The sequence below is a fragment of the Myodes glareolus genome, chromosome 19 (assembly GCF_982192425.1).
Source record: "Myodes glareolus chromosome 19, mMyoGla1.1, whole genome shotgun sequence".
NCBI lineage: Eukaryota > Metazoa > Chordata > Mammalia > Rodentia > Cricetidae > Myodes > Myodes glareolus.
The window spans coordinates 57,815,323-57,839,804 of NC_142044.1; the positions used below are offsets into that span (position 1 = coordinate 57,815,323).

At 42.2% G+C, this 24,482-nt stretch overlaps 1 protein-coding gene across 2 annotated transcripts in view; it reads right to left on the reverse strand.

The window, feature by feature from the left end:
- Nucleotides 1-6,029: 6,029 nt before the first annotated feature.
- Nell2 (neural EGFL like 2) overlaps nucleotides 6,030-24,482 on the reverse strand; it is a 313,225-nt gene continuing 294,772 nt past the window's right edge. For both annotated transcript variants that reach the window (XM_048444768.3, XM_048444766.3), the window contains exons 18-21: nucleotides 18,239-18,432; nucleotides 16,955-17,131; nucleotides 15,132-15,356; nucleotides 6,030-6,708 (exon numbers count right to left, since the gene is read on the reverse strand). In XM_048444768.3, coding sequence (XP_048300725.1) covers nucleotides 6,658-6,708; nucleotides 15,132-15,356; nucleotides 16,955-17,131; nucleotides 18,239-18,432 — 647 coding nt within the window. In that variant the 3' untranslated portion in view covers nucleotides 6,030-6,657. The remainder of the gene's footprint in view (nucleotides 6,709-15,131; nucleotides 15,357-16,954; nucleotides 17,132-18,238; nucleotides 18,433-24,482) is intronic.

Consider the following 24,482-nt stretch of genomic DNA (forward strand, 5'->3'; position numbering starts at 1 on the left):
AAAATTTAAAGAAATATGAGGTAGCAATGTGATTGAACGACACCAACGACAGCTGTTTGTAACATGATGATGATGTAACAGCATGATGATCCAGCATGGAAGGTGCTGTCTGTGCAAGCCTGGTGACCTAAGTTCAAGTCCCGGAACCCACAGTGAAGGAGAAAACTGACCTATGAAAGCTGCCCTGACACCCCTACCTGTACCTTGTCCACATGTGAGCTTTCTCACATGCTCACCACATTAGACACATAATAACAAATAAACGTTGAAAATGAAAAGTTATAATAAATAATCTTTAACAACATCTTGAGGTCAGCGCTGTCAAGATGGGTCAAAGAATTTCCAATAATTGTGCAGGGGTGTTTATCTGAGTTACAAAAATAACACATCTGACAAGTATGAACCTAGCACGCAAGTAGACACAGTGTCTACAGAAATGGACAAGTCACAGATGACAGAGTAAACACCTGGAAATCTTCACCTCACAGTACCTGTAACATTTCACATTAAAACAGAAATCTATCATTTTATGCCTGTAATAAAAAACACCACAAACGTCTGAAATGAAGTTGAAAAAGTCCTTTGGCAGAAAGGTTAGTTTAGAACTGCACCCATCTACAGCTGGTAGCATTATTCGTGCTCAAAATCTTTGAGCAAGGGATAAAGCAAGTTACGTCATATCGTATGGAGCAAGTTACTCATACTGTTCGTCACTGTCTACTCTTGATCACATTGTCTATGGAAATCAGAAGACAAGAGATACAGCCTCATCTGTAACAGGGAAAGATGTTTGGTCGAGATAAGACTGTACCTCAGTGCATCCATGTTGCTGACTAGAACAAACAAGCTTTCTTGTGTTCAATAAGAAATCTGGACATATTTTTCTTTTCTTGTTAAGTATCTATACATGTCTCTTGTCATCTCTCTATGGGATGATTTATGGTTCTTAGTAGGAATTTTAAAAGTATATAATATGCAGACTGATCCTAGATACCAGCTTATATGACTACATATATGTAGTCATTATGTGTAGTCTTTTTTTTGGCTCATTTCACGTAGAAAAATTCAACCTAGACTTTAAGAGACAGATTGTTTTAAAATATATTCTTGCCATCAAGTTTTATATTCCTTGCTGTTCTTGTGACTGGGACACACCTCCTGGTAGAGCCAACTGCAGGAGGGGTTTGTTTCTGCCCCTTGCATTAGAGGTGTGGCCATCATGGCAGGGAGGTATGACTGCTGGAGCAGCAAAGACCAAGATGGTGGCCGTGTGATGTGAAGAATCCAAATCATACCGCTGCTGGACCAGAAGCAGAACACAGGACCAGAGACGGGCTGGCTATAACCCCCAAAGCCTGCCTGTGGAAACCCACCCCTGCTAACCAGGACCTACCTACTTAAGGCTTCATAATTCCAAAACCAGCACTGCTGTGGGAACTGGGCAATCAAACACATGAGGCCGATGGGAACATTTCGGACAAACTAACCAAGATTTTCACATCCATGGACTTAGCTTTGCAGGAAATTAGAATAAATTTTGTAGTTTTGTTTTCCTGCCTCTATTCATCATAGTCTGCCTTTCAGGGCAACATGTGTGAGATGTTGGTGTATCCATGGCTTCGCTGCTGTGAATAACTATACACATGTGTTCACGCACACACATGAGCATCTTCTATGTGACTGTCATTTTGTGTGTTCTTTGGTTATGTGTCTGACAGACCATTTGTTTAATTTATGTAACACAGGCAAAACCTGTGGCATTTAGTTTTTTCATTAATGTGGAGTCTCCACTGTCCCTAAATAAAATTCTCTTTCAAATCAGTCTTGGTTACTTCTGGTCATTTGCTTTCTATAACAGTAACCTTTGAAAAAACTCTTTTTATTGTTCTTGTAACTGCTACGGGAAGTGGCATTTTGTGGTATTTAGTCTTCTTTCCTGTTTCTTCCCTTAATTGGATCTTCTGGAATGCTAAGTCCTTTTGGTTCTCATTCTCTTATCATCCTAGTTCAAACCACCAGCATCTCATCAGAAATCCTGTCACATGAGTGTGCTTCTGCATCCCGCCTCCCGCACTTCTCCCACCCAGTCTGCTTTCTACCCAGCGACTATGATGGTCTGTCAGAGGTGGCACCGCCATGGTGAAAGCTCTCTGGTGTCTCCCATGGCAACAAAAAAACCACACAGAACCCTCAAATAGTCTGGGGGAACCTGGCATGACTATTGTTCACTGCTCTGACCACATTCTCTACATGCATTCAGCTTGCTTGTTCCATAAGGCAGGTACAGGCCGTGGTCCAGCATCGGTCCTGTGCACACGTCTCTAGGCTTGTCATTTTCCACCTCTAAGGATGCCCAGTCTCTCACCTCATTCAATGTCTCGTCCACTGTCACTTTACGTCCAGACAAGTTTCTGATCGTCTCTCCTATACTACCACCCATGCCTACAATCACTGCTCACCTCAGTTAAACTCTCCTTCGTAGTGGTTTTTACCATGTAATACTGAGCCTATTTTTCCTCTCCTTCCTGTAAGGGCACGTGCTGGATGAGGAGACAGAAGTGAATGCTGTAGTCCAGTGTCCCATGCTCACTGTGTGCCTGGATCTCTTTTCCACAGTGCCTCAGTGCAGATGGCACACTAGGCATCCTTCACAGTGTCTAGACCAGTATCTGGCATAAGTGTAGAACATCACTAAAAGAGACTTATTGAATCCAGGCTTGTAGTTTTCTCCATAGGGTCATACAGCATCATACACACACACACACACACACACACACACACACACACACACACACACACACGATTCCTTATTTGGAAAATAAATTAAACTTTTTTACTTTTCATGCTTCTTTATATGTATTCCTGTGGTTTTTGTTAAAGAGACAGAAAACTATTTTAAACTAAACTATCACCTCTAATCTCTACATAGTTAACTCTTATTTCATACTGTTTTTCAATGCACCAATCACCGTAAGTGTTCTATTTAGATAAGACCACATGTTCTAAATGCAAAATTTTACAAATGAGAGTCACATATTTTGCCATTTGTCACTCAGAACAAAGAAGAATTTCTGGATCTGTCATGCAAACGATCTACAAGAAATGACTCAACTCAGCGCAGAGACAGAGGTTTGGGAGTTTGTCCTGTGGCAAACAGAAGAAGAACAAGCAATGTCCACTCAGACTCCTGTAGCAAAGGCTTCGGAGTCATCATTGCTCAGGCCCTCTTGCCAGCAGGCCTGTCATTGACGGGATGATTACCCTGCAAAGAGGTGTCAATTCCTTTTCGGAAGACACGGAATTCCAATGTGGAAACCAGCACACCAATACTGAACGGTCCTATGGAACAAGGTACCTGCTTCACCACGGAGGGAAGTCGTGCAGAGGGGGCAGAATGTGCTGGGAGCTGAAGCAATCTCCTATTGCCTTCCAGGATGATTTCAGCTCTAACCTCTTGAACATGAGTTTGCTGTTGTTCGATGAATGCCCTGTGCTTGTAAAAAACAAAACAAAACAAAACAGAAGTCTTTTTCTGGGGGAAAAAAAAAAGTTGTTTCTAATGCTTATGCACTAGGTCAACGGAGCTGGGACCACACACGTCTGGGATTTGCAGCCCTTGAGAGGACCTCTTAACTCATCAGTAGCAGGGAGCATGGATAGATGAGAAAACGCTTAGTGAGTTGAAGCTCATCTTTTATTCAGCATGTGTAGCTTAAACTTTGTTCAACTGAATAATTTCGGCTCTCCCACAATCCAGAGTATCGACTGCTGTTTCAGAGTGTTGGGGCACGGTTCATTCTGCAAAGGCAATTACAGCGTCTCAACTTGGGGACAGACAGCCAAGTTATTGAAAAGACAAAAGGGAGTGCTGCTTGGGTGAAACCAGACAAACAAACAGAGGTGACTCTTTGCCAGTGTGAAAAACAAAGCAAAAGGGCAATATGGCAGTCATTAGAAACGGGAGGAAGAAACAGGATACGATCCAATGTATGCTAGTTACTGGCTAACCATATGTGAATGATCTCAGGAAAGGGAAATGAGCAATGGGTATTGATAGTGAGGACTATCGCTCCCCCGGCTTCCTGCTAAAAGAGCCAGGTGCCTTCAGCTTCAGTGCACACCATTTAGTTCTCACAGTCCCAGAATGCTGGCAGAGCTTAACCAGGGCATCTTCTCCAATTATCACAGAGTGAGAAACAAGGCACTAACAATCTCTTTTTAAAGGTAGGATGTTCTAAGGGAACAGTTAATTATTGTTTTCAGGGTTCTGCAGATAAAACAATAACCTCCCTGGGGCCTGCTATTTACAAATCTCGAAGGGGGTGATCACTCTGAATGGTCTCACTGAATTGGCAGAGATGAAAGAATGCTCATGTCCTCTTGTCCTCCTCAGTGCTGGGAGCTTTACTTCCTTTGATGATCTATGGCAAGTTGGGACCTGCCAGCCACCAATATGCTTATAGACTGAAATAAACAAAAAAATGACTTAACATATTGGATTCCAGCTAGAAAGATGTGTGCAAATATAAATAAATAATTGAGTAACAAATACATAAATAAATAAATAATTGGGTTTAGCCATAGTTGTATGTGTAAATGTGTGCACGTGCAAATGTATACATGCACACACACACACACACACACTTATTCTCATAAAAACAAGCAAAATAAGCTGTTTCAGGAGATTTCAACAGAGAACCTCAATTATATGCAGTAACTTTTTTTTGGTTTTTTGAGACAGGGTTTCTCTGTGGCTTTAGAGTCTATACTAGAACTGCTCCTGTAGACCAGGCTAACTCACAGAGATCCGCTGGCTTCTGCCTCCCGAGTGCTGGGATTAAAGGCATAGGCCATCACTGCCTGCCTGTAATAAAATTATGTAAAACCTTTTGCTTAACATTCACTCTCCCGGAAACTAAACTGCTGTCTAGTGGCGTGGTATGGTGGATATAAGGAGGGAAACCTTACTGACGATACTGTAAATGAAATATAATCAAAATGCAGGACAGCATCAAGAGACTTAAATGTTTAAATGTACACATGCAATAAATACTTCTCATGACACAGTGCTTAGCTATTTGTACGTTTCCCCTGCTCGGCTCACACTGGTTGTTCCACAGCAATGAAGAGGTGGTCACCAAAAGAGGCTGCACCACCCTTGCTCTGTGGCTCAAAGTGCTCATTGCTTGTCCACTTCCATATCTTTCACTACTGAGAAGTAGCTCTGTGCATGGAATTTGACAACACCCGTGCTTCCTTCCACACCACACCCACGAGAACAAAACCCCATGGCATTAGCTTGCTCAGTGGATATCAGCTCGCCTAAGATGCTTGTCTTCCTCAGAGTTCTGTGAATTAGATTAGTGTGGGATATAATGATTCCTTCTAATCCTGAGAAAGTGTTACTTCTTGAAGGCCTTCCCAAGCTTCACATACTCCTCTTTTGATGTCAGAATTCTGATAGGAAGCAGATGGTGTGTACTGTGCCTACTGAAAGATTTTAAAGGGACCATTTATAAAAATATGAGTTGAAACATGGAAGGCAATAAGAAATGAAGCAGCTATCTCTCAAGGATGTAGCGGCTCTCAGACAAAAGGAGAAAACAGGTTTTCAGAATCTATAGCAGGTAGCTGAGGGGAGAGAGAACCACCTATTGAAAAATGTAGCCTTTAGTAAAAATGACACAGTCCATCACAGTGACTACCTGGTAGCAGGGGACCCAGTGCTCTTAGTGTCCCCAACTGTGATGTGATTGACTCTAAATGGGCATCCAGGAGAAAGAGAAGCCAACAGCCCTTTCTGTAGGACAGCCCCCAGGCTAATGAGCAGGACCACAGAAGTGAAACAGAAGGTCCGGAGACGGACTGAGGTGTCCAGCCACTTCATCCCAGACTCAGACACAGAACTGAAGGAAAATCACCTTTCAACATGGAACGAACACACTGAGTGCCCGCCATCAGCAGAGCTAGAAAGCGACTCATATTTTAAACCCGAAAGCAGGACAAAGAAGATGCTGACTCACCTGGGATAAGGTAAGAGAAATAGTTATTTTATTTTGCACAGGAACAAGCTTATACTGAACAAATTCAACCAAATAATATTGAGTGCAGTAAAACAAGGGACTGGGGGTGACTTCCTGTTAGAAAATGTTACGCAACCATGCCTGCGCGTTAATTTTAATCATTACAATAGCTTGTTTCAGATTTCAGAGTGCACTGTACAGATGTGTCAGCTTCTTGGCTTGTGGACTATAACTCGCTTGCTGCCTCAGCTTTGACTCTTTCAGTGAGGAACGTCGACGATTCAGGAAGACTCTGAGCTAGAAGACCATGTCCAGCCACCGCCGAGCTAGCGGCTTTCACAGACCTGACAGGCTTAGGCGTCTTATCCAGGGGTCAGGATGTCTCGCTCCACACCCATTCTTCTACAAGATGATGCCAGGTAGAGTCAAGGCAGAATTGTCATCTAGTTTCCTCAGAGAATCTCCTCAAGCTCACAAATCCACAATTGACATCCACCTACCCAGCCATTAACAAAGCTGCTCTGGGCCGGGCGCATATCACTTTTTTTTTTCTTTTTACTTTTTTCTTTTTTTGGTCTTTTTAAGCGAAAGAGCATTCTTTAAAGAGGTACTCCCTGGAGACAGCGAACGCCCGTCACAGCTCCTGAAGGCACTGTGGATCCACTGAGCAGCAGACATGGCCGTTCTGGAGAAAAGAGCAGAAAGGAAAGCAGAGCGTGAGTTTTCAAACCATTCCCGGAGTCCCACACTGCTTGGTTAGCGCTACTAGCAGGTGTATACAGGACGGGGTTATCTCTGAAGTCCTGAAAACCTCAGGAGCAAACTGTTCCGAAGAGTCTTTCTTCAGAAGCCATTATTGTGCTCACTGGCATGCTCTCTCTTGGTTCTCACCTGTTCCTTTGTTTACTCACAATCCGTGTTGTGTGAACTGAGTTAGCTATGCCGACCCACTCCCCGGCCACAGGACAGGACTCACACCTTACTGGGAGGGGAGCACAGTGTGAGAGAAGTTGTGGAACGTGTTGGAAAAGTTTAGGAGGAAATATTGGAATCTTCTTAAAACCCACGTTCTCATTCTGCTCTTTGGTGCAACGGTATGAGGAGACGAAACAGTTGGGAAAGTTAGTTAGGGTATGAGGATGGTGCCCTTTCTGCCATAATCTGAGTACTTGGAAGGTATGCATCAGAGGATCAGGAGTTCAAGGTCAGCCTCAGACCTTGTTCAAGGTACATAGTAAGAGGAAGCCTAGTCTATATGAGATATGGAGGAAAATGAAAACACGCTCTCTCTCTGTCTCTCCTTCCATCCCTCCCTCCTTCCTTCATTTCCTCCCTTCTTCCTTCCTCCTCGCTTGCTATCATGCGAGGATGCAGTAAGAAGGGCACCTGAGAGAGCAGGAAGAATGGCTTGCCAGACTCTAGTTCTGCTAACACCCTGATCTGGGACTTTGAAAATGACCTTTTCAGTCCCCAGAGCTACGAGGAATACATTTCTGTCATCTGTGGTGTCCAAATGAAGGTGCTCTGTTTCAGCTTCAGAAGAAATATGTTAGGCAGTGATAACAAAAGACCTCTCCTCAGACTGGTACCCAGGGTAGACCTCCTGAAGAGGTGACAGTTAAGCCGAGATCAGAGCACAGGAGCAGGAAAAGAAGGCCCCACACATGAGGAGCTGCATGAGGGCGTTGCAATGATATACACACACCAAATCCTGAACATCTACGTTAAATAAGAAAGAACTAAAACATGATCTAAGTGGGAAATTAAAGTTGGGGAAACTTAGGAAACAGTGTGAAGCTGAAATGGTGGGGGGGGAGGCGGGAGAGAGACAGATGTGCAAAATTACTTATTACACTAAGGTATCAAAATAGTAGAACTGCTAAGAAGTAGAGCCTCTCTCTCCTTCGCTTCCTCCAAAGGTCTCTTTTTCTAGCTAAGTAATGGCATCTGCTAAGTAACATGCTATTGCCACGTTAATCGCAGGAAGGAAAAGCCCTTACACATTAGGATGGCACACTCTGTCAGACCTCTGGCCACGTGTCCTAAACACATTCCCTAATTTCACCCTCTTTCCTTTGCAGTGGAATCACCATTGACCACCACACTTTTCAATTCAGAAAGCAGAGAACAGAGAGGTTAAACGCCTATTCAAAATCACACAGTGAATACGTGGCGGAGCTGGGGTCAAAGCAGGTTAGTCTGTGTCTAATATGCATCTCTCTTCTAGGTTTCCTGTCAGACAATGACTTTAGGTGGTAGAAAGGATAGTATATATTAACACAAAAGAATCAAAAGTAATTTTTCAGAAGGTATTTTACCGTTCTAGCCTTTGCAGAAACAGTCAGATGGGGAAACTAGTCTATAATGAAGCTGAGTGGTAAAGCCAATCCCCATCCCCCCTCGGCTATTCGACAGGCAGAGTTCTTGTTCTCGTCCCAAGACAGAGCCACCCTCTTTCAAGTCAGTAGTAACACAACTCGGATATCAAGCTCAGAGGTGGAGGTTTTCTATCCATGCCTTGTTGCTAGGTTACACATCAGTTTCTCAAACTGTATGATTTTGAAACAGAATGGTGGGGAATTTGGGGCAGCATCTCTCCCTGTGTGCTGCTGACACAGAGCGCAATGAGGAAAACGCATCACCATTGTTCCCACGCATGCTTTGGAAAGGACAGGATGTATTGTCCAACAGCCTTCAGGCATGTTCTCTTCGCCCCCATCTGTGTGTCCCTCTGCTGTAGGAAAGTGCACTATACGCTGTGCCATCAGAGCGTCTCAGCTGGGAAAGCATTATTAGTTCATGCTTCAGAGCCCAAGGAAGCATGCCATGGTCTTCCAGATTCAGCAATGGCAGAATTTATCTATAAATTAACATCCATGACTCCTGATCTGGACAAAATAGACAGATAACTGGAAGTCATGAAGAGCTGCAGGCAGACACTAGTGGGGGTCAACCCTAGAGGAATGGGACTCTACCCTGTAACAACCTAAGCCATTCCCTAGTCTGGCAGCTTCACATGACCACACTGCTAACAGAAGTCTGGAGAAGTCAGAGGGCAATCTCACAGGAAGAGTTACCATTTGAGGAATTGCTACAGCAAGGAACTGTTAGGTCGCAGCACAATGAGTTTACCCGAGGGCCTGCTTCTTCTCAGCTGTGGTTACTGCGGAGCAGTCACCGCTGTCCCTGGGATACAACACTCAGTGTCGAGATTAACCCTACTGTGCACAGAGCTAGCTCGGATTTTAGACTGTGTTGTCAGCTTAGGTCCTCAGACCTGGGATGGAGCAGATGGCTGACATGTGGCTGACACGCTTTGGTCATGGACATCGACAGCTCACAAGAGTAACAACTTGGCATTTCTGTTGGCCTTGGAGATTATTATAAAAACAATGACTTATGAGAGTTTACATTTAAATTATTTAAACACTAAATGATTTCTTCTTTTATGTTAATAGCTGTGGTTTTAGAGAACTGCTTATTTATTCTGATTTATTTGTGGGTCAATTGTTTTCTCATTAGTTTTTATAGATTTCTAATCTAACAAAAATTCAAATATGCTGGAAATATTTTCTCAGTTGTGACCTTTCATTTTGCTATTTTATTTCTCTGTATGAACTCGAATTTTTTCTTTTGAGTTATATTTTTATTACTTGTAAGTCAAAAATACATTTCTTGTCTAGAAAATTGATAAATATTTAATTAGAGTGTTATTGTTTTGTATAACTTTTAATAATTCTTTTTCTCTGGAATTTACTATGATATTTAAGATTATTTTCCTCAGATTGCCATCTAGTCATTCTGATGTTCATCAAGTTCACTTCAACCGTCAACACAGCGCAGCCTTAGCTCAGTGACGTCTCTGTTGGGGTTGCCCAGAACAGACTGGCCTATGGTTATGTGTCAGGGAACATGTCTGGGGTATTGATTGGTTTGAGAGGGCTGGGCCACTGTGGACTATTGTCCTCTACAACAGTGGTTAGTGCAACCCTTGGGCAAGTTGTCCTTGGTTCTACAAGAGAGAGCTTACTGAACATTAGCCAGAGCTAGCTAAAAAGCTGCGTTCCTCCATGGTCTCTGCCTGAGTTCCTGCCCGACTTTCTCAAATGTAGACTGTAGCCTGGAAGTGTAGGCAGAAACAAACATTTTCCTCCCCAAGCTGCTTTTATTGATGTTGTTTATCACAGCAGCAGAGAGCCAATGAGGGTGGCTCTTTATGAAATCTGTTTCTCCTCCACACCAATTTTCAGAGGTCTCTCGATGGAGTTGTTACAATGCTACTTGTCTGTTGGATTTACTTTTTGTCTATTACATGCTAGAACACTCCTTTTAGGTTTCTGTTTGATGATGGTGATGTTTAGACGTTCAGGGGCTTCATGCTTCTAAAACCAGCCCCCAGTTATTTCACCTCCATAAGCACCAAGTGAAAGAGCCCTATTTCCTGACCCCGGAGGTTTCTGTCCAGTGAAGATGTGTTCAAGCAAAGAGTCTTTGGTGAGCCAGTTTGTTCTGGGTTTAAAGCTCTGGACTCTGACCAGTCATAAAGCTGCTTGTCTATAAGATTTAGGAAGAGATAATTTACTTCTAATTTCAAAGTTTAACCTCTAAGTAGAGGATACATCTTGGTTATTTAGATATGTGGATTCTAACCATAATTAAAGGTCTTTGAGCCTATTATTCGTGATCCTAGAGAAGCTAAATAAGAAGGTGAACCTGTTGAAAATCATGTAGCTATCTGCCTGGAGATTGGAAATAGACAGGAGTCCCAGGTAACCTCGGGTGCATGGGGGGGGGGGGTGGGAGGGTTGTTGGAAGGGGAGAGGGTTAGAGAGAAGGGAGTAGTGGAGGAATGGGGAAAGCTAGGTGGACTGGGATGGGGGGAGGGAGGAAGGATGGATATGAGATCAGGGAAGAATATATCTCAACTAAGGGAGTCATTTTAGGGTTTACAGGAGACTTGATTATAAATGGGATCCCAGGTCCAAGGAGAGATCCCCAGACTGTTCTCTAGACAGAGGAGAAGGTGCCTGAACTGGCCTTGGCCTATAACCATACTGATGAAGATTTTGCTTATCACCATAGATCCTTCATCTGATGATGGATGGCGATACAGATGGAGACCCACATTGGAGCACCGGACTGAGCCCCCCATGGTCCAAATGAGGGGCAGAAAAAGGAAGAACATGAAAAAAAACTCAGGACCGCGAGGGGTGCGATCACCCACTGATACAAGGGGACTGATCTAATGAGAGTTCACCAAGGTCAGTTGGACTGGAACTGAACGAGCATGTGATCCAACCAGATTTTCTGAATGTGGCCGGATCTCTGAATGTGTCTGGTCCGGAGCCTTTCTGAAAAGCCACTGATAATGACACTGGGACTTGTTTCCTCTGCATATGCTGGATTTTTGGGATCCAGTCTGTTCGGATACTCACCTTCAGGGACCTGGAAGGAGTGGGGAGGAACTTGAACTTCCCACAGGGCTGGAAGCCCTGACTGCTCTTAGGGATGAAGAGGGAGGAGGAGGGGGAGGGGGGAGTGGGAGGGTGTTGGAAGGAGGGGCGGAAATGAAAACTTTCATAATTTAATAAACTTTTTTTTTAAAAAAAGAAAATTAAAACTGATCATAACTCCAGAAAGATAAAAGAAGAGGAATGGGGAGAGAGCTCAGTGGATAAGAGTCTTTGCTTTGCAAGTATGAGGACCTCAGTTCAAGTCCCCATCACCACATAAGAAGCTGGGCTGGGCCATATGCACCTATAACTCATGACTGCTGTGTGTGGCAGTGACAGGAAAATGATGGGGGCTTGCTGTCACCAGCCTAGCTCAAGATTCTGTGTAAGACTCTGTCTTGAGAGAATAAGGTAGAGTGTGGTAGACCCGGACACTCAGTGCCTCCTTTAGCTTCTGTATATACATGGGCATGCACGCCTGCACACACATATGCACCTGTAACACAAACACAATATTTTAAAAAGGCAAAAGGGACTATATTACTGCTTCCCTCAAGCATTGTCCAGATCCATCTTCCTAATGAAAAACTGAATCCTCCGCACATAACTGGTCCACAAGCTGCCCAGCCTCTTGCCTTCACACAGTTTTTCTGTCTCCATCACGGTTACAGTCATGTCTTTCCTTCTGGGTATGATTGTAGGAAGGCTGACCTACTTTACACCACAATGGCCAATATTTATTGGTTACTTAATCTGTAAGTGCTAAGGAATTCATGATTTTTTTCTGTGTGCTTTTCACTTACTTCTTCCAGCAACCCTCCCAATGGTACTGTTTAAGTAGTTCCTGCCGGAGTTTATTATTTCCATTTTTAGGTGAGTTGGGACACAAAGAAACTAAGCCAAGTCCCCTGATGTCACATCAACACTGCTGATGGAGTCTTTGCGTCCAGGAAGCCTGCTTTCTCGGGGTGAATTTTTGACCTCTAGGGCAGTTTTGTCCCAGACAACATTGTGTAGTGATAAAAATATCTTCTGCGTGTGCTGAACATGTACCTGAGTTAGCAGAGGACTTGTCTAGTCTGTATAAAGTTGGTATTTGTGCCCAAACCTACATAGGCCAGGTGTGGTGATCCGTGATAGTCATTCAGTCGGTGGGAGGGGACAGAAGAACCACAAGTTCAAGCTCACTTTCTCTGCTACACATCAAGCTTGATAACAGCTTGAAATGTGAGAGACTCTGGAGCATAAATGATAAAATTCCAGAGACAGATATTCGGGTTCAAGTTAAAGATCAGAAAAGCACAGCAGTCAACCACTAGAGAGCTCTTACCTCTACCAAGGCTCAGATAAAGGGGCGATCCTGTCCTCAGAGTGACTGCAGATAAGATGCTCCCCTCTAAACCTCAGGCTGCACTGAGCTCCTGCGTACATTTCCTCTCTAGTGCCAGGATTAAAGGCGTGTCATCCCAAGTGCTGGGAATAAAGGTGTGAGCTCTGTTTCTCATTCTCACGTAGCCCAGGGTGAGCCTGAACTCACAGAGATTCAGCTGCCTCTGTCTCCCCAGTGCTGGTGTGGCCACCACTGTTTGTCTTCGATGGCCAAATAGTGGTTTAGGTGTGTGGGGGTGACTAGTGGCTTAGCTCTGCACTCTGATGTTCAGGCAAACTTTATTTGTTAGATTGTAAAGAAAATGTCACTATAAGATCATATTTCCAAGGAAAAATATTTTTGTCCACCTATGCCATTGATATTACAATCAACAGCTATAGGATGCTACTGGAGAGTGAAAACTTGGCTAGCAAGATAAGGAACGGAATTGTAAACTATTTAATTCACATGAAAGGTCCCACAATATACCTCTAGACAGACAATAAGCATCTACACACATACTTCCAGGAATGACTGACTGTGTCTAGATGGCTGAGATAAGCCCCATATCATTTTAAACCTTTAGATCATTGAGTTGATTTTTATGTTAATTCTAAAAGTATGCACAGTAAGTACAGACAGTGTTACAGGAACGATAACTAAATGGAGTTCTGTAACCCTGCTGGTATCTATTGACCAGAACAAACAACCTTAAACAGGGAAATAAGAGAGGAATGAATGGAACCGTACTCAAAAAACAGTCAGCTTTGGAGAGTGCTTGTTCTCAATGCTCTCTCTGTCTGAAGTTTCTTCACTTGAACTTCGTTTTTAAAATAACAGAATTAAATAATAAAAATGGATATTTTGGATAAATTTGGTAAAGAATGAACATAATCTTATAATCCACATAAACTGTACTTACCAAAGAAAATAAGAATTCAGCAACAGAACACACTTTCTGGAAGACATTCTTACCAAGCGTTCAAATAATGCAATACCATTTAGAAGCCAATGAACAACAGGAAAGAACCCTGAAAAGCCTGGGTGTTTCCTGCAGAATCCTGTTTGAGCTCGACTTGATGCAACCTTTATTCTACCACCTGCTACGTGTTTTTGTTGTCAGTGTGCTTCAGAACAGCAAGGAGTACGAGGACTCGTGCTGATTTACTAGTTAGACGCCAAAAAACATCCGCCGGACCCCAGTGCTGTAATTTAGATATGTACACGTTTGAATATACTCATATCAGACACAGAGTTACACTGTATACATGTTACTTAACATGTCCGAGGTTTCCTTCAAATTTGCTGTGACACTCTCAGCAAGCAGTAGTAATTGTTCACTTGAGATCTTGATTGACAAACTGCATTCACTGAGAGAACTAGAAATGAGGTTTTGAAGACGATGTAACAGATGTCTGGAAGTTTCAAGAGTTTTATGTTTCTTTGTCCTGTTCCATCAAGCCCTTCTAGTGAGAAATTACACTAAGTGACTATGAATGAAGACGCTCTATTGATAGAAAGAAGGAGGAAAGCCTCAAGAGCCAGAGAGGACACAGAAAGGCAGAGCTGAGCAGTCTGACATTCCCATCTGGTTTTGTTATTGTTAAGTCTTTAATATTATTGGTTTTGTTTTGTTGTTAATCTCTAAATTATGGCTATGAGGTGCAAACTGATCTCACGAAGTTTAATGTTGTATGGATATCAATCAAGCCGCTCTCAAACCTAGTCACACTGAGTCTGCACTGTCTACACTGTATGTATTACATGCGGTCATTGAAGTAAGGAGCACAACGCTGTTTTCCTACGAGAATAAAGTGAAAATCTTTATAATGATTTTCACCAACTGTAGGAATAAAATATAATAAGTATCAGACACTAACTTCCTCAGTTTAGTGTAACTGACCACAACAACCAAGAGACACGCCCATTCTTGCCAGATTGATTTTCACTTTAGAGAATGCAATGTATCTACTTTGCCAATATATTTTATGAAACTCATAAAAGAACCAGATAAAAATCAATGAAATAATATTGTCTTCCATTATAGAAGGAGCAATAAAACCTGTATGGTTGGCTACATTAGGACACTGAGTTGTTGCTACTGATCATGCTGGCAGCAACATACACAAGTTGCTCTACCCTGCAGACCTGTCTCCGATGTACAAGGCTGTTGTCAGTGTGGTACCAATGAAGTTGAGCTTCCCTTGAGCAACACACAGGCTGAGTCCAGCTCTCCACCGCCCAGGGGACGTGCATCCCTAAGCCCTGGTACAGCTGGCACCTTACCTTACACTGGCAGAGAGTACACTCTGTGCCATGCTTTATCCAGGAAGACCCAGTGAAGCGAACCACATTCATCTCATCCAGGCAGGTTTTGGTGATGTCATTGCGGACGGTGTCAGCCTGGCAGGGGTCCGTGACACAGCGAGAACAGCACTCACTCTCTGGAAGGACACTGAACTCACACTCTACCTCTGGGCAAGGCAGGGGCCAGCAGTCAACTTCTCCTTGCTGCAAGGGAATGGACCAGAGAGAAGAGAGGCAGAAAAGGAAGGACAGGGCACTGATTTTTATTCTTAGATCATCAAAACCCACAGCAAAACGTGAGAAGCTCCATTTTCTTTAGGATAGGACAAAGGGAACTGTGGAAGAGGTTTCTCTGAAGTCTCTCATCTTAAGATTCTCTTAATTCTCCCGGTAATTTATTTGTCAGTCTTTGAAAAGGTTTGCCCCTTTGCCAAAAAATGAAATATGAACAGAATTGAACAATTTCTTTGCTAAGTTTTACATTTTTCAGTGTAAGGAATTTGAGCACACCACCTCCAATAAAACAGCACAAAATAAGACAACACAAAATTTGATTTCCCTCTCTTATTTCACATGGGAAACTCTATGAATTGAACCTTAAGCAGTTTCCACCTGTTGGCTATTTTCTTCTTGGTTTTAAATCTCAAGGTTTCAGAGATGAAAGCAGCCTTTGGGCGCAGAAACCGACCTTGTTCTTGGAATTGATTTTGGGGTTGAAAGGACAAAAAGACAGACAACGCAGAAGCGTGGCCCTAAAAATATCTCCAGACAAACAGAAAGGAAAGTGGCCATGCTTTCAAAGGCGTCTTTCTGATGACACTTCCACTGCAAAGACACATGCAGCATCTTTCACTTCTAATTTACATGCTCAAGAACAAACAAAAAGTCAATTTAAAAGACTTGCTGTTTCTCTCTAGCTAATCTTTCCCTCATACCTCATTATTTTCAAGGAAAGTTTCACAAATACATCAGCTGTCCCATTCCATTTATATGTATTTATCACACAGTCACAGTGTGTGGAAGCACACAGCAGGGCAGACAGGAACAATGGTTACAAAAAAGTGCTCCCTTTTCTCTTTTTCCACTTTTCAAATGCATGTGCATATATGTGTATGTATGCATGCCTTTTGCATGCATGAGAATTTATGTGCATGGGACGACCATTCATAGAGATGTTTAAGACAGATTGGCATGAACTGTTCGTGCTTGATCTTCCACTTATTCACTGAGTCAAGGTCCCTCAGACAGACCCAGAGCTGTCACTATGACTAAGCTTTCCGGCAAGCTTGCTTTGGGATCCTCTGCCCCTGCTGCCATGGCTGGAATTACTGGAGGCCATGGTACCCACGTGACATTCCCTTGGGTTCTGGGGTATTTTCACCATTTTAGTTCATTAACCATTTAACCATAACTAGACCATTCCCGCAGCTCCAAAATGTCATCTTTGTTTTGTATTTTTTTGCTTTTTTTATTAAACACATGAGGAACTGACAGAGAGTGGTTAACGATTTTACTTGGAAAGAATGATTTCTTTTCCATGAATGCAGGGTTCATAATTATCTTCAAGTATAAGATGAATGAGATACAGCCATAGGAGCTTTCTCTTCGCTTAGGCTAGGAGTATGTCAAGAGGTAGCTCTCTGAGAAAACACATACAGTGCGGGCCACTCCATCACTCCAGATGATGTTTGTGGCTTCATCTCTCCATCATTTTACCCAGGCTTTGTGTTTGTAACTGTCAACACTCTAGCCCGCTATTTGGTAATGACGGAATGAAGAGAATGTTCTCCTGTTTAACTTACCAAGCAGCGGCACTGCCGGCAATCCTGGACCCAGGTGTCCCCACTGTTGTACACCGTTTCTCCATTTTGATGCAGGCACTGGCTGCTCAACCTTGGGTCACACTCAGGACAGCAGGAAAGGTCAACTGTAGGGTTCTCACAGTCACAGACCATCCGTCGACACATAACAAACCCAGTCTGAGTTAGAAGGGGGACAAAGTGTTACCGCGCCTCTCCATCTCTCAGAGGATGGGACAGCCAACAGCATCTACTCAACTAATAACGTGTCTTTAAAATTCCTCTTTGAAGCTAACAAAAATGAGCCCAAAGCTGGAAGGATTCTAATTTCCTTTCCATACTACTCCTTGAATCACTTCACCAGAAATAAAATTTCCAGAATCTAACCAGTACCATGTAGTAGTCCATATGTATATTAAAGTATATGTATGAGTATTCATCTATTTGAATATTATACAGCAATTTGGTTACTATTTTTAATGAAAGCAAGATGAGTTATTATAGTGCTTTGTAGCTAATCAGTCTCACAATTTGCCAAATTTTTGGAATAGTTAGGCATTATGTTTTTTTGTACAAATATCAATTTCATTCATAGTAGTTATATATATATACACATATATATATATATCTTATACATAAGACTATTCACTTAGCTATAATCTAAGTCAGTATCATTAACTGAGCAAACATTAGAGAACACATGTCTAAATATATAATTCATCCAGACAGATATTTTCCAGTCTTAGGTGAAGGCTTACTTATTCTGACTTCAGTTATTCTTTCATTCAAATATAATTTTATGATTAAGGAAAAATTGACATAATAATAAAATGTTATTAATGAATATAAATACACTTGGATAAATGGTACAATGGAATATTGTTCAGTAGCAAAAAAGAAAAGATACATGTAATCATGTAAATGTGATATATATGTATATATAAATGAACTCTCTCTAAATATATATAATATAAATAAAAATATAACATTGGGGTAGGAAGAAGCCAGGCACAAGGAAAATGTTCTGTCTGATTCTGTTTATGTGAGGCTCTAGGAAATATGAATTTAATTATAATGATTGTTTAACTGGAAGCAGTGTTGGCCTGGTTCTAGGCGGAGGGAGAAGGGTAGCTGGGAAGAACTTGGACAACATTTGGGGTAATGGAAATGCTCAGTTGTAGTCACTGTTTTGGTTAAGTGGTCTCATGCATTTGTCAACACCCGTCGAACCACAGACTCAAACGTGTGGTAGTTCCAGCCCGAGCACAACGCTGTGTCCGCACCAACCTGGCAGGAGCACACGGAGCACCTGTCGTTCTCCAGCACCCAGATCTGGCCATTGTGTTTGACCTTCCCATCGTGCACACAGTCCCCTGTGCAGTTCTTCCCGTGGGGACACCGGCAATCATATCCACCATCCAGGTTGAAGCAAATGGTGTCGTTGGCACAGCTGTGCCTCCCCGTTCCACATTCGTCAATATCTACGGGCAACAGAAGTAGCACAGCGTGACCCAGAAAGTCTTGTTTCAAACAGTGATGATCAGGCACGTTGTCTCCCGACACGCTTTACCCAGACATGCTTCTCTTACAGGCCGACTACGCACTGAGTAATCAGGGGAGTTCACGGGAAAACATTATAAAATTTTGATTTTAAGAAAAGATAAGCTTGTCTAGAATATTACCTTTCAGATCTGTGTAAATACCATTAGAATTTGAGAAATATTGATATGTCTGGAAGTAAGAACATAGCACAATTTATTAAATAAAACAGCTTGATAGTGGGAATTCTAGCAGTGTTCTGATGTTTTCCTGGGAATATCATCCCCAGTGTCACACTGGCGTTTACAGAACATCCCTTTCTGGTGGGAGAGATGTCAGGGGCCTGAGGCCTGTTATTCCATTTCAAACCCTTTTCCCCAACCACCTCCACACAAGGCACTTCCGGCATTTTGCCTGGGTGCTGGTCTCTTCCCTCAAGGTCTATGTTTGCCAGCCATGTCCTTGAACCTTCTGCATAGCATGAAGGAAAGAGACAACCCTCAATTGCCATCTCTCTCAAGGTCACTATTGCTTCTTAACTTCCCCTTTAGATTAGTTTTGTGAGCCTGGCCTGACTCAATTGACAACTGCCTGTTCTGCACCCAACCTCACCTATTCGGTGGCAGTAGCAGCCTAAAGCATTTTCATACAGATTAAAAGCAAACATTTCTTGACCCAGAGATCAGGTCTATAATAAGAGAAGGGATTCATTCTATTTATCCCATAATTTAAAGGTCAGAAGTCAAAATACATTTCAGAGACATTATACGAGTGGCAGTAAGCGGTTATTTCCCTTTTCATCTGCTTCCTCTAAGTAAAGGTCAAGAAAGAAGTCATAGCAAGAGGAGAAGGTTAGAGAGGAGTGGGTTAGGAAGGAGCAAGTTAGAGAGGAGTGGGTTAGGAATAAGGTTGGGGAGGAGCGGGTTAGGGAGGAACAGGTTAGAAACCGGCAGTTTGTAAGTAAGGGAACTATTATGATTTTTTCTTCAAAATTTTCAAGACAAAATTGAGCACATATCTTTTTTCTGTGTCTTTATTTCAGTTCTCCTTGAAGACTTGGGCTGGTCAAGATTCTGTCTTGGCTACATTTAAATTATAAAATTCTGAAAATAATCCACATGGTGTCTTTTCCCTCTATTTATCTCCATTTTGTATTAATATCATCTCCATATAAGTACTAGATTGGAATAATGACTGCAAGTATTATAACCATAACAAGTTTTATTCCAGATCAATTTGCCAAAGGTAGTACTTTGTGGTATGAACTATAATTAGGTGAGAATCAGCATTCATGTGTACTACTGTACTTACACATATTTTAAATTTGGTAAAATTTTGTCTTTGAAAAGAAATGAAATTTTATAAATTCTATCTTTAGCCTTTTCATAATAATAATAGGGTTTACATGATGTGTCTATTTAATATTCTTAGAATTGTGAATTAAAGCATGCAGCAAAGCATCAACCATTGTAGTTTCATCCCTTTGACCATGAACTCCACAGTCACCTCTAACTATACAAAGCCTTTTGACATGTGCTGTAATAATGCTATCAACAAGAAGCTGAACATTTGTGGTCCTCTCTGTCATCCTGCTGGATGTTTAGATGAACGCACCACTGCTAGGTACCACAGTCCTTTCAGGATGGAATGAGTCTGTCCACTTCTGGAAAGACTATGAGATGACCATGAATGGGAGGAGTACTTACTCTATGAAAAACACATTTCTAATAAGACATAGAGTTCAAGCTCCCTTACCGCCATGGATTACATATAATTGCTCCATTGGCAGAAGGGAGGCAGTGCACCTGATTGGTTACCTATAACCTCCCTCTGCAAGCGGACTCAAACCACTTTGAACCAGTTGCCTTTTCTACGTGTTATCTAAGTGAGATTTCATAATTACATATTCATTTGGGGAAATAAATTTGGAACCCTTTTTATATGTGAAAGAGTTGATGCTCATAAAAATTGGAATATTATAAATATTAGTAACTCTCCAGTGAGTGGCTATTACAGAAATGATGTTCTGAGTCCATGGGTCATGTCGGATTCTCATCTGACTCTAGCAGATTTGCCACAGGTCACTCTTGCACGAGTGAGCTAACTCCCTCTTTTGTATGTTCTTGATGCTTAGCAAGCACACTGCAAATAATATTCAGCCATGCAAAAAGGAGCTGAAGTGTTTTAAAGTAATGATATGTCATGTTTGAAAGCATGTAGTTTAGAGCTATGGGGAACGGGTGTGTCAAAGCAAATGTATCCAGCATATCATCTAGTGTGAAGGCACAAGAGGCAGACAGACTGCTGGGACACTGAGAAAGGAGAAGATAAGAAATCTAAACTTCAGATGAAGATACAATGGAGGGCTTCCCTGCAGCAAGGTAAGACTGCAGGCAGGGAGATTTCTGGTCAGCAAGTGGCACTGATCCTGTAACTGAAGATACAATGGAGGGGTAAGTGTGCTCCTGACCCGCCACAGAAGCCCGGTAAGGGAACACACAATTTTCCTGCCACCCTTATCTCCCTGGGTATTCCGAAGGGGTGACTTCCCCCTGCTAAACCCTCTCTCCTCCTACTCCATCCCTGCTTTCAGCCAGGAACCCGTTCCCTTCCTCCCTCCCTTTTTTGGGGCATAAAGTCCTCCAACCCAACCTGTGTGGGTGCCGCCTGGATGGGGCGGTGAGTGCAACTGGGCAGGAGGGAGTTCCTTTGTTTTAATAGCCTGCCTGCAGCAAGGTAGAACTGCAGGCAGGGAGATTCCTGGCCAGCAAGAGGCATTGATCCTGTAGCAGAAGACACAGTGGAGGGAAGAGCCATTGGAGAGGATCTGAAGGAAGAGATGGGCAGGTGCCAAGGCAAGAATCCCTCCAACAATCTGAAAAACAACATGAAAACACCAGATCCCAGCGATCTTACTACAGAAGGACTTGAACACCCTATTCCGGAAGAAGTGGAAAACAGTGTCATTATGGAAGCAATAGAGTCCCTTAAACAGGGTATGAATAACTCACTTAAAGAAATGGAAGAAAAATATAACAAAAAGATTGAAGAAATGAGTAATTCGTAAACGATACCCAGGGAAACCAAGAAAAAACAATCAAACAGGTAATGGAATCAGTTCAAGAATTGAAAACTGAAATGGAAGCAATGAAGAAAACACAAACCGAGGGCTGGCTGGATATGGAAAATCTAGGTAAACAAACAGAGACTTCAGAAACAAGCATAACGAATAGAATACAAGAGATAGAAGAACGAATCTCAGATTATGAAGACACCATAGAAAAAATAAACGCTCTGACCAAAGAAAACAGCAAATCCAACAAATTCTCATCACAAAACATTCAGGAAATCTGGGACATAATAAAAAAACCAAATCTAAGAATAATAGGAGTAGAAGAAGGAGAAGAATTGCAGATCAAAGGTCCAGAAAATACATTCAACAAAATTATAGAAGAAAACGTTCCCAACCTAAAGAATGATATTCCTATGAAGGTCCAAGAAGCATACAGAACACTGAATAGACTGGATCATAAAAAAAATCCCCTCGCCATATAATAATCAAAACACAAAGCATTCAGATTAAAGAAAGAATATTAAGAGCTGCAAAGGAAAAAGGTCAAGTAACTTATAAAGGTAAACCTATCAGACTTACACCAGACTTCTCTATGGAAACCATGAAATCCAGAAGGTCGAGGATAGAGGTACTGCAGAAACTAAGAGAGCAAGGATGCAAGCCCAGACTACTATACCCAGCCAGGCTATCGTTCACTATCAACAGAGAAAACAAAATATTCCAGGATAAAAACAAATTTAAACAATACGTAGCTACAAATCCATCCTTACAGAGAATATTAGAAGGAAAATCACAACCCAAGGAATCCAACATTGCCAACACTGCCTACAATAACTCAAACATCTAGAGACCCTTCACAAGCACAACTCAAAGAAGGGAAACACATACACTCTACTAACGCCCCCCCCCCCCAAAAATAACTGGAGTCAACAACCACTGGTCATTAATATCACTTAATATCAATGGACTCAATTCACCTATAAAAAGGCACAGACTTAGAGATTGGATATGAAAACAGGATCCAACATTCTGCTGTTTATAAGAAACACACCTCAACCACAAAGACAGACACCTACTCAGAGTAAAGGGTTGGGAAAAGGTTTTCCAAGCAAATGGACCTTAGAAACAAGCGGGTGTGGCCATTCTAATATCTAACAAAATCGACTTCAAACTAAAATCAATCAGAAGAGATGGAGATGGACATTTCATACTCATAACAGGAACAATTCATCAGGAGGAAGTCTCAGTCCTGAATATCTATGCCCCTAACATAAAGGCACCCACATATGTAAAAGAAACACTTCTAGAACTCAAGGCAGTCATCAAACCACACACACTAATAATAGGAGACTTCAACACACCTCTCTCACCAATGGACAGGTCAATCAGACAGAAACCCAACAGAGAAAAAAGAGAATTAATAGAGGAAGAAGGAAAGCATCTTTAACAAATGGTGCTGGCATAACTGGATGTCAACATGTAGAAGAATGAAAGTAGATCCATATCTATCCATGCACAAAACTCAAGTCCAAATGGATTAAAGACATCAAAATTAATTTGTCCACTTTTAACCTGATTGAAGAGAAATTGGGAAGTAGTCTACAAGATATAGGCACAGGAGATCACTTCCTAAGTAGAACCCCAGTAGCACAGACAATAAGAGAATCAATGAATAAATGGGACTTACTGAAACTGAGAAGCTTCTGTAAAGCAAAGGACACTTTCAGTAAGACAAAAAGTCTACCTTCGGACTGGGAGAAGATCTTCACAAATCCCTCATCAGACAAAGGTCTGATCTCCAAAATATACAAAGAACTCAAGAAACTAGACACTAAAACTCTAATTAACCCAATTAAAAAATGGAGTACTGAACTGAACAGAGAATTCACAACAGATGAACTTCGAATGGCCAAAAGACACTAAGGACATGCTCAACCTCCTTAGCGATCAGGGAAATGCAAATCAAAACCACTTTGAGATACCATCTTACATCTCTCAGAATAGCTAAACTCAAAAACACCAATGATAGCCTATGCTGGAGAGGATGTGGAGTGAGGGGAACACTCATCCATTGTTGGTGGGAATGCAAACTTGTGCAGCCACTGTGGAAATCAGTGTGGCGGTTTCTCAGGAAACGGAGTCAACCTCCCTCAGGACCCAGAAATTCCACTCTTGGGAATATACCCAAGAGATGCCCTATCATACTACAAAAGTATTTGTTCAACTATGTTCATAGCTGCACTATTTGTAATAGCCAGAACATGGAAACAACCTAGGTGCCCCTCAATAGAAGAATGGTTAGAGAAGGTGTGGAACATATACACATTAGAGTTTTACTCAGCGGTAAAAAACAATGACATCTTGAATTTTGCATGCAAATGGATGGAAATAGAAAACGCTTTACTGAGTGACATAACCCAGACCCAAAAAGAGGAATATGGTATGTACTTAGTCATAAGTGGATTCTAACCATAGTTAAAGGTCTTTGAGCCTATAATTCGTGATCCTAGAGAAGCTAAATAAGAAGGTGAATCTGAAGAAAATCATAGTTATCCTCCTGGATATTAGAAGTAGACAAGATTGCCAGGAAAATTTGGGTGCACAGGGGTTGGGGGTGGAAGTAAGGGGAGATGGTTTGGAAGAAGGGAGAGGGGAAGGATTGGGGATGGCTTGGGGGAATGGGAGGGAGGAGAGGGAGGAAGGATGGTTATGGGATCAGGGAAGTATATATCTCAACTAAGGGAGCCATTTTAGGGTTCGCAAGAGACTTGATTCTGGAGGGGTTCCCAGGCTCAAGGAGAGGTCCCCAGATTCTTCCCTGGGCAGCAGAGGAGAGGGTGCCTGAACTGGCTTTGGCCCATAACCATACTGATGAATATTTTGCATGTCACCATAGAACCTTCATCTGGCGTTGGATGG